We start from the raw sequence: 16192 nt of genomic DNA on the forward strand, positions 1-16192 counted from the left end.
GATCGCCAGGGGGCGCTTCGGCCGGGTCATTCGTCTGCCCCGCAAACTGGCCCTCCAGGTGCGCGGGAATTCTGGGGGGGCGCGTGTGGCGGACACAAAAGCCCACTGGCGTGGTGACATCATTCCACGCACCAAGTGGGCGGTGGCCACGCCCGAGGGGTAGGCGTGGCCTCATGATATACCCCGGGCGACCAGCCCGGAGGAGTTGAGTGTTACAGTGTAGTCTTACAATAAAGACGTTTATATGTTACCGCTTGTCCGCTTCCTCCTTGCTCACAAGCAGCGCGCGTAACGCCGCGCTTTATTATAGTTATAATGGCGTTTCCGTGCGAGCAACGGCTTCTACAGGAAGTAACAATATTATAAACCACTAGCACGTATGATTAGCTTTTTAAACAGTCGCTAATGCTCTTCATTACACTAAATGAAGAAATTTGGAGGAATCCCGACATCCGTGAAGGAAGGTTTACTTACAGAACTGAGCGAAAATCTACAGTACTCTATATAACCCACAAATGTTGGGTTAATAACATAGCCCTTTCTGCCACACCCGTGGCGTTTTTGGTAGCGAACTTTTGAACCTCGCTCCTGCTGTTTAACACGAAACTGAAAGGGAGGAAGCCCGGGTTGTGCTCATTTACCAAGCAGCTAGCTATTGCTTGCCACGTGAGCCGTTCCTTAACGGTTTTGAATGGAGTGCTTGCTCGAATGCTTAAACCAAATGGCGATCTCTCCACAAGAAACTTGGTAAATGAACACACACCCAATGTTCTTGAGACCCGACCATAGATCGACTGTAATCTATGTACCCCAAAGAGGAATGTCTTTCCGCTCCCGTAGTGAGCGGGTGTACTAGTAGAGTAAATGTTTATTTAGATTACACTAACTAAGCTAAGCTGTTATCTGCACCAAATATTTTTATTTATCATAGACACCTACTAAAAGTGGATTAATGTTCATATTTCTACCACTGTTACTTCTACGACAACTCAGAACTCAGCTGGTGATTTGGTCTATGCATAAAGCTTTGATAAAGGTGATCGGTAGTTTTGGTTATGGAAGCTATTAATACACCAACGAAATATTTTACTTAACCTGCTCCTGCAATTACTCCAGAACTGACCAGCTATGAAATCTGACAAGCGGTGGAATCCAGGACTTTGTGAACCAAATCTTAGTTCTGTTGTTGGCGGTTCCACATTTAGTATACGAATTGCAGCTGATTCTCCTGCAAGCCTTTGCTACTGGATTTGGGTACGCAAACAAGGAGTTGCATGGAATGGCATCAATGTCAATGATAAAATCAAACTCTTTTATAATGGTAATCTTTGCTCATCAAGAGCAGAGGCCTTTCAAAACTGAATACAACCAGATGGTATTCATGGAATACTTACCCTGCGCAGTCAACTTGTTGCGAGCCAACTCTTCTGTTTTTGAACATTTTTTTTCTTTAATCCAATATGGCTGCCAGACCACGTGAGCGATGACATCAAAAATTTATATTCTCTAATATAATTGTTGCATAGATCACGCTCAATACATTTCAAACTGATCAGACTAAGCGCTGTCCCTGTCGAATTATGACGTCATAATTATGACACCAATGATGTCATCGTTAACAACACCTATTCCCCATATGGAGTTCTTTACAATGAGCCATGTTTCATTTTTTTCCATGCAGCGGTTTTGTAGATATAGAGGTGCAACATTTTTCGGTTTTCCAAGATGGCACCTGTACCACATGACCTATGACGTCATAATTATCATAAAAAATATTCGAAAGGAGGAGGCGCTCCTATGGTGAAAATTTAGTGTCCATCAGACGAACAGTTGCTGAAATTTTTAAAATAATGATCGGATAAGTGTTGTACTTGTCGAATTATGACGTCATAACGTAGGCACCGATGACATCATCATTAACATACCTTATTCCCCATGGGGAGTACTTGTCAATGAGCCAGGTCTCAATTTTTTCCATGGAGTGGTTTCAGAGAGATAGAGGTGTGAAGTTTTTTCCAAGATGGCGCCTGTACCAGGTGATTTATGACGTCATAATAATCATTAAAATATTCTACAGGCGGAGGCCCTCCTATGGTGAAAATTTCATGTCAAACCGGACCAACGGTTGTCGAGAAAATGAATTTTTAAAATGCAGAAACGTACGGCACGCGGCACATGTACGTACGTACCTGAATGCTTAACCCTGCTTTTCACTTCACGAGCGCAGGGTAACTATACCTACCACTATGGATTTTTAACATTACTCAATTACCTGTAGTTTGAAATATAATATTTAGTTAAGTCTGCCATATGCAGTTTCTCGCTGTGTTTGTACTTTAACCCATTTATGTCTGTACGCCCAAAGCTTCCTGCCGCAAACACCACACATATCCTATCAGTTACCACGCCTTCTCTTGCCCTGACATCCCCAACTCAAGCTGCAGCACAACCTCAGCTCCTCCTTCCCCCTCCATAACAGTGCGGTCCACTGATTTCCAAAGATTTCTTTCCATTCAGGTTATTGCTGCAGCACCGGACACCGTATGCTTCGTGGAAACGTTCCTCTCATAGAAACGTTCTGTCTCTGATTCCTCTTTGTCTCGCTGTCCATTCGCTTTTCCCTTTCAACAGGCCCCTCCAATGTCCTGGAGGTGGTGTTGCCGTCAATCTCAAGAACTCCACTCCTCCCAATACATTAATCCATGCTAACCCCTTATAACTCACCGGAATACCTCTGGTTGTGCATTTTTTCTGCAACCACTTAGTATTTGTCTGTGTGTTGTACCATCTACAAAGTTATAACACATTATATACAGATAGTGGACAAAAAATGGAAACACCAGGATACATCAAACCGTACAACATGGATGTAAAAGTATGGGGCCGTTACATATATGTGACCGACGCATGAACTATGCCAATCTCTTCCCAGCAGTCCTCCATATAAGAGGGCGGTGGCTCGAGTGTGGTATTAAGAGCCAGCATGGCCGCAAGAGGAGACCTCAATGGGGTCTAATTGTTGGTGTGCGTTTGGCAGGTGTTCCAGTGATAAAGACTGCGGAAATTTCTGGAACTCACGAGGAACTGTCTCGAATGTGATGCCAGCCTGGTCTCATCTTCGATGCTCTAGAAACCCTCTCTTCCATTTTACAAATGATTCCACATTATATAATACAGAGCCCATCCCACTGAGAGGCAGAAAGCAGCTCGTCTCTCTCTCTGCTGATGTGGAATTGATTAGATGGTCACCTGACAACTGGAAAACGTCTTTCAATCCTGGAAAATCTCACATCTCATGGCAAGTCAAATCTCCTATGATCATCGAAACCTCCAAAGCCCAACACAACCTGGGCATCGTCCGTCCTTCCATAACTTGAAAAATCAAAAACAACTCGCAACAAACACGGCCTTTGTCCGGAGATCAATTGAGTACTGCTCTCCCCAATCAGTTGGAACGCTGAATCACATGTGTTGCTTCTTAAACTCTGTGGAATATAAAGCTCTCAACATTATTGGAATCTCCGATGATGAAACCAAAGCACAAGGCCGGTTGCTAACATCACAGACAGGTCGGCGGCCTCTTTATTTTTACCATCTCCTCCGGTCTAGGTCCCTTTCACCATCTTTTTACCATCTCCTCCAGTCTAGCTCCCTTTTACAAGCTTTTTACCATCTCCTCCAGTCTAGCTCCCTTTTACCATCTTTTTACCATCTCCTCCGGTCTACCCCCTTTTACCATCTTTTTCCCATCTCCTCCTTTCTAACTCCCTTTTACCATCTTTTTATACCATCTCCTCCTGTCTCGCTCCGTTTTGCCATCTTTTTACCATCTCCTCCGGTCTAGCTCCCGACTACCATCTTTTTACCATCTCCCCCGGTCTCGCTCCCTTTTACCATATTTTTACCATCTCTCCGGTCTAGCTCCCTTTTACCATCTTTTTCCCATCTCCTCCTGTCTAACTCCCTTTTACCATATTTTTACCATCTCCTCCGGTCTAGGTCCCTTTTACCATCTTTTTACCATCTCCTCCGGTCCAGCTCCCTTTTACCATCTTTTTACCATCTCCTCCGGTCTCGCTCCCTTTTACCATCTTTTTACCATTTCCTCTGGTCTCGCTCCCTTTTACCATCTTTTTACCATCTCCTCCGGTCTAGCTCCCTTTTACCATCTTTTTACCATCTCCTCCGGTCTAACTCCCTTTTACCATCTTTTTACCATCTCCTCCGGTCTAGCTCCCTTTTACCATCTTTTTACCATCTCCTCCGGTCTAACTCCCTTTTACCATCTTTTTACCATCTCCTCCGGTCTAGCTCCCTTTTACCATCTTTTTACCATTTCCTCCGGTCTCGCTCCCTTTTACCATCTGTTTACCATCTCCTCCGGTCTAGCTCCCTTTTACCATCTTTTTCCCATCTCCTCTGGTCGAGCTCCCTTTTACCATATTTTTACCATCTCCTCCGGTTTGCTCCCTTTTACCATCTTTTTACCATCTTCTCCGGTCTCGCTCCCTTTTACCATCTGTTTACCATCTCCTCCGGTCTAGCTCCCTTTTACCATCTTTTTACCATCTCCTCCGGTCTCGCTCCCTTTTACCATCTTTATCTTTTTCCCATCTCCTCTGGTCGAGCTCCCGACTACCATCTTTTTACCATCTCCCCCGGTCTCGCTCCCTTTTACCATATTTTTACCATCTCTCCGGTCTAGCTCCCTTTTACCATCTTTTTCCCATCTCCTCCTGTCTAACTCCCTTTTACCATATTTTTACCATCTCCTCCGGTCTAGGTCCCTTTTACCATCTTTTTACCATCTCCTCCGGTCCAGCTCCCTTTTACCATCTTTTTACCATCTCCTCCGGTCTCGCTCCCTTTTACCATCTTTTTACCATCTCCTCCGGTTTGCTCCCTTTTACCATCTTTTTACCATCTTCTCCGGTCTCGCTCCCTTTTACCATCTGTTTACCATCTCCTCCGGTCTAGCTCCATTTTACCATCTTTTTACCATCTTCTCCGGTCTCGCTCCCTTTTACCATCTGTTTACCATCTCCTCCGGTCTAGCTCCCTTTTACCATCTTTTTACCATCTCCTCTGGTCTAGCTCCCTTTTACCATCTTTTTACCATCTCCTCCGGTCTAGCTCCCTTTTACCATCTTTTTACCATCTCCTCCGGTCTAGCTCCCTTTTACCATCTTTTTCCCATCTCCTCTGGTCGAGCTCCCTTTTACCATCTTTTTACCATCTCCTCCGGTTTGCTCCCTTTTACCATCTTTTTACCATCTTCTCCGGTCTCGCTCCCTTTTACCATCTGTTTACCATCTCCTCCGGTCTAGCTCCCTTTTACCATCTTTTTACCATCTCCTCCGGTCTAACTCCCTTTTACCATCTTTTTACCATCTCCTCCGGTCTAGCTCCCTTTTACCATCTTTTTACCATCTCCTCCAGTCTAGCTCCCTTTTACAATCTTTTTACCATCTCCTCCAGTCTAGCTCCCTTTTACCATCTTTTTACCATCTCCTCCAGTCTACCCCCTTTTATCATCTTTTTACCATCTCCTCCGGTCGAACTCCCTTTTACCATCTTTTTACCATCTCCTCCGGTCTAGCTCCCTTTTACCATCTTTTTAGCATCTCCTCCGGTCCAGCTCCCTTTTACCATCTTTTTACCATCTTCTCCGGTCTCGCTCCCTTTTACCATCTTTTTACCATCTCCTCCGGTCTCGCTCCCTTTTATCATCTTTTTACCATCTCCTCCGGTCTCGCTCCCTTTTATCATCTTTTTACCATCTCCTCCGGTCTAGCTCCCTTTTACCATCTTTTTACCATCTCCTCCGGTCTCGCTCCCTTTTATCATCTTTTTACCATCTCCTCCGGTCTCGCTCCCTTTTATCATCTTTTTACCATCTCCTCCGGTCTAGCTCCCTTTTATCATCTTTTTACCATCTCATCCGGTCTAGCTCCTTTTTGCCATCTTTTTACCATCTCCTCCAGTCTCGCTCCCTTTTACCATCTTTTTACCATCTCCTCCGGTCTAGCTCCCTTTTACCATCTTTTTACCATCTCCTCCGGTCTCGCTCCCTTTTACCATCTTTTTACCATCTCCTCCGGTCTCGCTCCCTTTTACCATCTGTTTACCATCTCCTCCGGTCTAGCTCCCTTTTACCATCTTTTTACCATCTCCTCCGGTCTCGCTCCCTTTTACCATCTTTTTACCATCTCCTCCGGTCTAGCTCCTTTTTACCATCTTTTTACCATCTCCTCCGGTCTAGCTCCCTTTTACCATCTTTTTACCATCTCCTCCGGTCTAGCTCCCTTTTATCATCTTTTTACCATCTCATCCGGTCTAGCTCCTTTTTACCATCTTTTTACCATCTCCTCCGGTCTCGCTCCCTTTTACCATCTTTTTACCATCTCCTCCGGTCTCGCTCCCTTTTACCATCTGTTTACCATCTCCTCCGGTCTAGCTCCCTTTTACCATCTTTTTCCCATCTCCTCTGGTCGAGCTCCCTTTTACCATCTTTTTACCATCTCCTCCGGTTTGCTCCCTTTTACCATCTTCTCCGGTCTCGCTCCCTTTTACCATCTGTTTACCATCTCCTCCGGTCTAGCTCCCTTTTACCATCTTTTTACCATCTCCTCCGGTCTCGCTCCCTTTTACCATCTTTTTCCCATCTCCTCTGGTCGAGCTCCCTTTTACCATCTTTTTACCATCACCTCCGGTCTTGCTCCCTTTTACCATCTTTTTACCATCTCCTCCGGTCTAGCTCCCGACTACCATCTTTTTACCATCTCCCCCGGTCTCGCTCCCTTTTACCATCTTTTTACCATCTCCTCCGGTTTCGCTCCCTTTTACCATCTTTTTACCATCTCCTCCGGTCTCGCTCCCTTTTACCATCTTTTTACCATCTCCTCCGGTCTAGCTCCCGACTACCATCTTTTTACCATCTCCCCCGGTCTCGCTCCCTTTTACCATCTTTTTACCATCTCCTCCGGTCTCGCTCCCTTTTACCATCTTTTTACCATCTCCTCCGGTTTCGCTCCCTTTTACCATCTTTTTACCATCTCCTCCGGTCTCGCTCCCTTTTACCATCTTTTTACCATCTCCTCCGGTCTAGCGCCCTCGGTCCTCCAACACTCGACAGCTTCAGCAGAATTTCCCGTAACTCCCTCTGATTTAAACGCATAACATTCAGGCTTCCTGCTCACGTCCACTTTTGTGTTCCTCCTTTATCCTGTTTGTGTAATGACTTCCTGGAGGCAGTTGAAATCTACTCTTCCTTCCAAGGCTTCAAATGTACAGTGCCCCTCCATCCCGGGTCTTTTCTGCCCCTTCTCCTCCCTAACTCAACCCTCTTACTCTCAAGCTATTATTCACTTGTTTCCAAGCACAATTCAACACTGCATTTCCATGTAATTTACCCAACTCCGTTTGGCTGACAAAGCGAGTTTGCCCTCATTAAAGCCTGACATTTTCCAAAAGCGTTGGAATGAAGCAATCCTGGTTAATCAGGTTTTCAGTCAAACCAAAAGGAGAGTTGCCATTTTTGGCCTATAATAATCATTATTATTATTTGGTGCTTTTTAAAAGCACTGAATGGGCAGAAGAGAAGAGGAAGATTGCAAAATATTTAGAAGATGAGATGCGAGCTAATTACCAGAAGACTAGACCCTTAAAAAACTACCGTCACTTCCTGGGATGCTCTGGGTACCAGCGACGTCATAACAATGGCGCTGCTTTTCTCACTGTACTCAGTGGGACATTTCCTCAAGAGGAATCTTCTCCACCCCATGGATGCCAACTGAAGAAGATTGTCTGTGCTCTATCCTTTTCAAGCAAGGAAGCAGCTCGTACCATTTTTAAATTGTTTGGTATGACTTGAACTGGCCCAAACCGGATGGGTGTTTTTTAGGAGGCCCCATGTCCTTACTGGATGGCTGTTGGCTCCCTGTGAGAGCTCATCCACACTTTGCCATGTGTTGGTCACAGTCACCCTCCCCACTAGCAAAGCCAGTGAGGATTGTCGGTTTTGCGTCCACAATCCGACCATGCGGCAGGTAGCACTGGGTTACATGTTACCTACATGTTACCAGTGGCAGTCCCAAAAGACTGACCTTACTGTAAAGCTCGACTAGCGACCCAGGGCATGCTAAAGGCCTGCAAGCCTGAACTCAGTTGCTTGATGAGAAAGAAATGCCCTCATCGATCAAAAATGTCCACTGAATGGAAATGCGGGTTTCGTACTCAACCCGGATATAGACAATCATGTCTGCGGGAGAACCCTGGTGGTGGCAGCACAGGTTCGACCTGGGTTGAGTGGTGCCTGAAAACAAGGTGTAAGTTTCCTCTCCTCCTCTCTCTCTCCTTTCTTGTTCATTCATTCCCTTGCTTGTTGCATCCAACTGTACATCTGTGGTCAGTACTCACCTTTTTACTCTCCGTCACCCCACTCTTCCATGAGCCTAGATTTTGAATCCAAAATCTAAGTATCTGTGCTTCTCATAAGAGTTAACTAATGACTCGGGCTAAATGTTTAGGTAGATCATTATTATTGTCTGATAAGTTGGTAGCCCACTTACATTTGACCTGGCTAACCTGGGTTTGATTCCTGGCAAGACTATCAACTGTTGGATTGTATTTCAGGGGCCGGGCCTTGCATCATAAAGTGTGCCATCCATCGCTTGGACGTTAACCTGGGAAGTCTTCTGTCAGCATTAGTTGGCGGATATGTTAAAGACCCCACGGTGTCTTTTGCGAAGAGTAGGCGAGCTATCGCCGTCACCCTGAACAAATTCCAAGTTCCTGCTCTGACTTCTTATGTCGGAGTGGCGACCCGACTATGATTGCATCCCCCGCCCTAGAAACTGCATCAGCAACACCGAAGCTCTGCATCTTACGATAATTCACCAAATGTCTGTCTGTCTGTCCGTCCGTCTGTTCCCAGGTACCGCAAAAACGGCTGAACCGATCACAACGATATTTTGGGTGGGTAATCCTGGGACCCCCTGGAGTAAAATAGGCTGTATTGTTTTCCCAATTTTCCAGTTTTTCCAATTTTCCAGTTTTTCCAAACACTTATTTTGATATTTAATTATCTTATTTTGATATTTAATTATATTTAATTATTTAATTGGTTTTTCCAAATACTTATTTTGAACAATATTTACCGATATGAACAGTGATGTGGCTTTTATTGAAATTCTACAAATACTGTTTAGATTTTGATGATTTGTGTGTGATATGATTTAACGGATGTTTATATAAATCGTTTAAAATAAAAAAGCCTTCAATTTCTGATATTTTGCCTTTTCATTTGGGCCTCCCAATTGAAGCCCTACCCATAGGGCGGGTACCGTTGTTAGTAGAGCATGATTCATGATCTGATGTGTGGTGCCCCATTGTAGGTACTAATGAAAAAAAATTTTTTTTTTTTAAATGCAATGGCACACTAACTTTGTGGTCGATCAATTTTACACCAGTTAATGGAGTTCTGGAAAATGGTGCTTCTAAGTTGTATAACCAACCAATGCATGTGTTTGTGCAGTCCGAGTGTTGGACGACAACATGAAGGAGTTGGAGAAAGGAGAACTGGGCAATGTCGTGATTAAGTGAGACATTAAAACAAACTAAAATAATTTCCCTTCACTATCATAATGTCATAATGCACCTCTTAAGTGATCTGCTATGTTGTATTTGTGTTTTCATAATATGGTAAACTTTGAAAAATATATATTATCTACTATTGACATCAATTATGTACCATTTGTGTTCATACTGCTTAAATGAGATTACCCACAGCCTGGCAAAATATTTCAGATGTATTAATATGTTTTCAGATGTATTAATGTCTGTAGTTATCTCGTCTGAAATCTATATACTCTATAGGTTAATGGAGCAAATACATGCTATGTACTGTATGGATGTATGTATGTATGTATGTATGTGTGTATGTATATATATATATATATATTATATATATATATATATATGTATGTTTGTATCATCTACTCCTCCAAGTGGATTTGACCGAGGAAGCTGAAACTTTCAGGGATTAATGAGGGCACCCCAGAGTGGCACATGTGCAAATTTCGTTTGATTCAATCAAGTTTCAATTTTTTTTTCTGCCCATCCTGGTATTTTCTTCCTTTGGGGGGAGGGTTGGATGCAATTGGAATTATCCGAGCTATATAATCACAATGTATTACATATACACATAATCTATATCTATGTTTTCACTTCATATGCACTAAATGGTCAAAAGTATGCGGACACCCCTTCTAATTAGTGTATTCGGCTGTTTCAGCCACACCCATTGCTGACAGGTATATATAATAAAGCACACAGCCATGCAATCTCCATAGACAAACATTGGTAGTAGAATGGCACATACTGAAGAGCTCAGTGACTTTCAGCATGGCACAGTCATAGGATGCCACCTTTCCAACAAGTCAGTTCGTCAAAGTGCTGCCCTGCCAGAGCTGCCCCGGTCAATTGTAAGTGCTGTTATTGTGAAGTGGAAATGTCTAGGAGCAACAACAGCTCAGCCGCAAAGTGGTAGGCCACACAAGCTCACAGAACGGGATCGCCAAGTGCTGGTGCACGTAGCGCGTAAAAATCGTCTGTCCTCGGTTGCAACAGTCACTACGAAGTTCCAAACTGCCTCTGGAAGCAACGCCAGCCCAACATCTATTCGTCAGAAGCTTCATGAAATGGATTTCCATGGCCGAGCAGCCGCACACAAGCCTAAGATCACCATGCGCAATGCCAAGCGTCGGCTGGAATAGTGTAAAGCTCGCCGCCATTGGGCTCGTCCAATGAGATCATTTAGAAAAATATGATTTTGGAAGTTTGACCTTGAATTGACCTTTGACATTTTGACCTCAAAAATAGTTGGTTTCCAAATTTAGTGAATCAATATACAAATGCTGTTCAATTTTCAAGTCAATCTGACGCATATATATTATCACTAGGATATCACGTTTTCACTAGGATATCATTATCACGTTATCAATAGGATAAATGGCGATTTTAGAAATTTGACCTTGAGTTGGACCCTTTACATATGACCTCAAAATCAATAGGTTTCTCAATTGTGACGACTTAGTGAAGTTTCATGGTGATTGGTTTAGAATTGTGACCTGTAGGCGAGTGACAAACAAACAGACAAGCAAACAAGAAGACGTCATGCAGAGCACGATACTTGCAAAATCCACCCCCCTCCCAAAAAGATGGTTGCAATTGATTCAGCAAAATGTCCACTTCACCAAGATCAAAATTGAAGATCTTGATCAAAGCTCGGGTCAATAGGATGAAAGGTGACGATTTTAATATTGATTTTGAAATTTGTTTGACCCAGAGTTGACCTTTGACATTTTGACCTCAAAAATAGTTGGTTTCCCAATTCAGTGAGCTCCTATGCAAATGCTGTTTAATTTTCAAGTCAATAGGATGAAAAATGATTTTTCAGATGAAAATCGATGATTTTGGAAATTTGACCTTGAGTTGACCTTTGACCGTTTGACCTACAAAAATAGTTGGGTTCCCTATTTACTGACTCGATATGCAAACGCTGTTCTATTTTCAAGTCAATCGGATGTAAATTGACGGTTTTTCAGATGCAAATTAACGGTTTTTCAGATGAAAATTGATGATTTTGGAAGTTTGACCTTGAGTTGACCTTTGCCCTTTTGACCAAAAAATAGTTCGTTGCCCAATGCCTGATTGAGCCAGCATAGGCAGCTTAGCTGTACTCCGCAAACTTTATAAATGGTGAGACCAATGGACGAGCACAAAGTAAAAATACTGATTAAAATTCCTACAACTGATCTTTGAATGTGTCTAATGAGCTTGTTAGCGCTTCGTTATCTAACTGGTTACAGCCAACAGTTGTTTTTGGGGAAAAACTGAATCTGTCTACATCTTAACCAACTGTCTCCTTAATTTCTGGCTATTCCCTCTTGTTGTTTTGTTACTCCATGTAATTGTAGCTCACTTGCCATTTTGATTCCAATTTGTCCGTTCATGATTTGGTACATCTAGTGGATCCTCGAAACCCTCCTCCTCCTCCTTTTAGTGTTTCATACCCTAAAACTTTCAGCATTTCAGAAATGCTACTTTTTTGTTTATAATCATTCAAACAGAAATGAGCGGATTTCCTCTGGTTAGCCTCTTCTGGATGTCTCCCTTGTGACACGGATCACATGCAGGGCTAGTGCATTCCAATAAGACCCTGCGAGGGAGGGCAGGCTGACCAAGGAAAATGATCTAACTAGCATTGTGCACATTTGCTCTTTCACTTTTCTTGTGGTTGCCAAAAGGTTCCATTTCAGGAAGTACCTTACTCGCTTTGGATGCCACTCTCGTGAGCTGTGCATCCAATAATAGTTTGTTGTCTATTTTGGGAATTTATGTATGGTAAGACCCCCTAACTGTGTATTGTAAATACAAGATAAATATTGTCACATGTCAAAATGCATTAGTGTGGCAGACGACGCTTGTTGATCGCAAATCGTGCAGCAATAGCTGTTGACGGAACTCGATTTGTCTTGTATTTACTTTCCACAATTAGGGGTTCGTATGATATATGAAGAAGACAAAGCCAAATATAGAGTTCCACGAAGTAATTCACAGATTTTGTGACAGCCGGGGTAGTACAGACATCATCTCAGGAAACATTTCATCTTTAACCCACAAACATCCTCAGGGAAGAGACAATAGACAACACAATGGGGCCAGTGATCATAGCAGCACACACAACTATTTTAGCAACAACTATCGGGGAACTATCGGGGCTAGCAGCCTGGTGTTGGGCTAGCGGCTAGGGTGCCAGCTTAGGATCCTAGGATCCTGGGTTCGAATCCCGGTCGATCGCTGAATTAACGCCTGGGGGGTTGACTCAGCCTGCTCATTCCTTCCGAGGTCGGCTAATTGAGTACCAGTTCACTGGTAATTCCCTGTTTGTCGTAAAAAGGCGACAAAAAGGGTTGGTGTCAGGAAGGGCATCCGGCCGTAAAACATTGCTTCAAAAAGGGGACCAAAAAAACAACAACAACCACGGTGCCCGAAAAAGGCCAACCCCTGCCTTGCGGGGAAAAATGGCCTCTAAACGGTGGTTTTTTTTTATCGGGGAAGCCTCTGCGTGGTGGTTGCAGGTCAGGGGGCAAATCTTCCCCATTCTTCCCTGCTGTCCGGATTTATGAGGGCAGCGCGGGCACAGGCAGAGTGCCGATTGGTCCCCATGGACCAGCCCTTTCCCTCTTCTCTCTCTCTCTATCTCTCTCTCTCTAACTGTCATGGCCCCGACTTCGTTAAGGTAGTGGTACACCATCCTAGATGTGGGGGATCTCTGGGTCGCTCCTGGGAGATCAATCGGCTGTCTCTATGTGGCGGGTTTCTTAAAGAGATATGTCCGGGGCTATACAACTACAACAATTTTAGCAAAGGTTTGTTCAAGTCTAATCAACACAAACAATTGAAGGCCATACTTTCTCACAGTTCTAATTTTGCTAATTTTGTTCATAACAGCAAATTTTGTGAAAGTATGTAGTTCACTTTATAAACGTATCATAACCAAACTAAAACCAGTAATTATTGCTTTATTCTTTGGCAATATACTTCAACCAGTATATGTGAATGTAAATCTAAATGTAATAGTTTTGTTGCGAATCTGCAGGATGGTTCACATTGGCTTTCTTTATTCAATCCAATGCCAACTGCGGCCAATAACGAATTTATTGACCAGGGCTGTTTGCAACTGTCTTTTTCTTGTGTGTTTCCAGGCTGCCGTTACCGCCTGGCCCGATGGCCTCCCTTTGGGAGAACAATCAGCGCTTTGTTGAAACGTATTTCCAAAAATTCCCTGTAAGTCACGGCATAAAAATATTCAAGATTCAGTACTTTGTTTTTCCTTTTTGCAAACTGGTTCTCTCAACAGGCGGACATTATTACCAGCCTAGATGAACTCTTTCATTGTTACCTTCCCCATTGCTACACTCTTTATTCCTTTTTCGCCATTTCTCTCATCTATTGAATCACTTCCCTGAGTTTGTTCTTTCATCTGTTTTCTACTAGTTTCCAACAGCAGCTCAACCATACTTCCTTTTCTCTTCCACAATACCATGTAAACTTTTCTTTCTCTGCTAGCCCTGTTCCCTGTCTATGGGCTTGCAGGATAGTTTTCAGGTATGTGCACTTGGTTTTGAATTGTCTAGCCTTATATTGAATCCCGACCAAGCTATAAACCGTCACCCTCGTGTTTTCCATGCAGGTTGATGCCCCATTGCCCCAATGTGTGTGCCGTCCATTAAGCTGGAGGACTGGTCACCCACCACTGGTGATAAGTGGATTTAAAGATCCCACAATAGTAGTGTAATAATGTTGTTTCTGGGACACCTCCGTTTAACATGGGAAATCCCTATCTAATGTCATTTACCCCCTTGTCTTTTTCAAAAATCATAAACACCTCTATTTCTCCCACCCTCATCTTTATGAACCTTTTGTCTGTAGTACCTATCCTTAATGTTGTTCATTAGACCACTCAAACACTACAAATATTTGTTTTCTCTTATAGACCTATCATCCTTCTTCTACATATCATCTGGCAGATTAATCTTTGACCCATTCACTTCCATATTGACCCTAAACACCTATATTTCTCTCACCCTGTTCTTTACGAACCTTCTAACCTTTTGACATGTTATCCTTATTCATTAGACCACTTAAACACCTGTGATCCTTCTGACCTCATGGACCTTTTAACCTTTTACTCTTAATATCATCTGGTGAATATAACCCACTCAAACAACGACCCTACAAATATTTGTTTATGCGTGGGAAATAATTTAATTCTCTTGCCACTCTCTTCACCATCTAATATATTAACAAAAAATATGTTTGAGTTTGGTTCTTTATTAAGATATTTTAACTGAGCTAAGATAAAATGGTAAACCTCCCTCAATGTTCTTGTTTGAGCACCTCCAGTGCCACATACCATTTTAAAATTAAAGTATATATTTTCCTGACAACCATCAAAGTTTTCCGTCCACTCAAAAATATTTCCATCTTTTTTACCCAATTCACCGGTATTTAAATTAATTCTCTTATTTGTTTTGTGAATTTTTTTACCAGTTGCCTTTTCAATTATACCTATTTGATATTTTTCACATTCATTATGTTTTCCATTTATATACCAAGGTTGATTACACCTCCACTCTTTAGTCTGGTTGATACTTGGTTCTATCATTTATATAATAGTAAAAAAGGCGGCGGTAGCCCGTTAAAATCCCCAACCCCCCCCCCCTTTTTAACTTATCACTTATATATATCTTATCACTTATATATATCTTATCACTTATGTATATCTTATCACTTATATATATCTTATCACTTATATATATATCTTATCACTTATATACTTATATAACCATAAGGGAGACTATCAATTCCATTTTCTAAAATAAACCTCTTATCATCAAAAGCCCCCAATGCTTTCTTATTTATCTCTTCTGAATATAATTGATGTTTATAACTTCTTATTCCATTAATCTTTCTAAACTCTTCTTTCTTTGTTGTTAAACAGTTATAATAATCCTTAAAGTTTATTGTTTCTTTAATAACATTTTTCTTTACACCTTTTAACTTCTTATCAGTCTTTTCAACGTTATTCACAATGTATTTATAAGCATAAGCCTTTGACCTCAATCCCACAAATTCACTCATAACATTTCCTCCTAATTCATCCTTGAACTTTCCAATCACCTTTTTATTTTTAGAAGAGAACAACTCACTCTCTGGACTGTAATTACTCGTGTCATAGATATTAATGTCTCTTTTCATGTCTGAATAAACATCGTTGGTATTAATTTTCAAAATAAAACTATCTGTATCCATATAAAGTAGATTAACATCATTTTGATATTTCTTCCTCAAGTTATTATAAAAGTAATCATACATTAATGACTTTGATAAATCAAGAATTGTTGTTCCAATATAAATAGGTTTGTTCATTTCAATACTCTCTTTAATCAAATGGATCGCACAAAAGTTCTCAGTAAAGACCTCAGCTCGAGTAAAACTCGGTCTATTAATTAATTTTGATGCTTGTTCCCAAGATGTTGATAGTCTGATATTTTGTCTTTTCCTCACATTCTCCATAGTCTTACCAAAGACCGCATTATTCATCAATTTATAAAAGTCTTTCTCA

The 16192-nt window shown here is 42.1% G+C and overlaps 1 protein-coding gene across 3 annotated transcripts in view; it reads left to right on the plus strand.

Moving 5' to 3' along the window:
* ACSS3 (acyl-CoA synthetase short chain family member 3) overlaps window positions 1-16192 on the plus strand; it is a 168417-nt gene that overhangs the window by 87804 nt on the left and 64421 nt on the right. For all 3 annotated transcript variants that reach the window (XM_078769818.1, XM_068097927.2, XM_068097931.2), the window contains exons 11-12: window positions 9536-9599; window positions 13770-13851. In XM_078769818.1, the coding sequence (XP_078625944.1) occupies window positions 9536-9599; window positions 13770-13851 (146 nt within the window). The remainder of the gene's footprint in view (window positions 1-9535; window positions 9600-13769; window positions 13852-16192) is intronic.

Source organism: Myxine glutinosa, chromosome 1 (assembly GCF_964187855.1).
Source record: "Myxine glutinosa chromosome 1, kmMyxGlut1.1, whole genome shotgun sequence".
NCBI classification, from domain to species: domain Eukaryota; kingdom Metazoa; phylum Chordata; class Myxini; order Myxiniformes; family Myxinidae; genus Myxine; species Myxine glutinosa.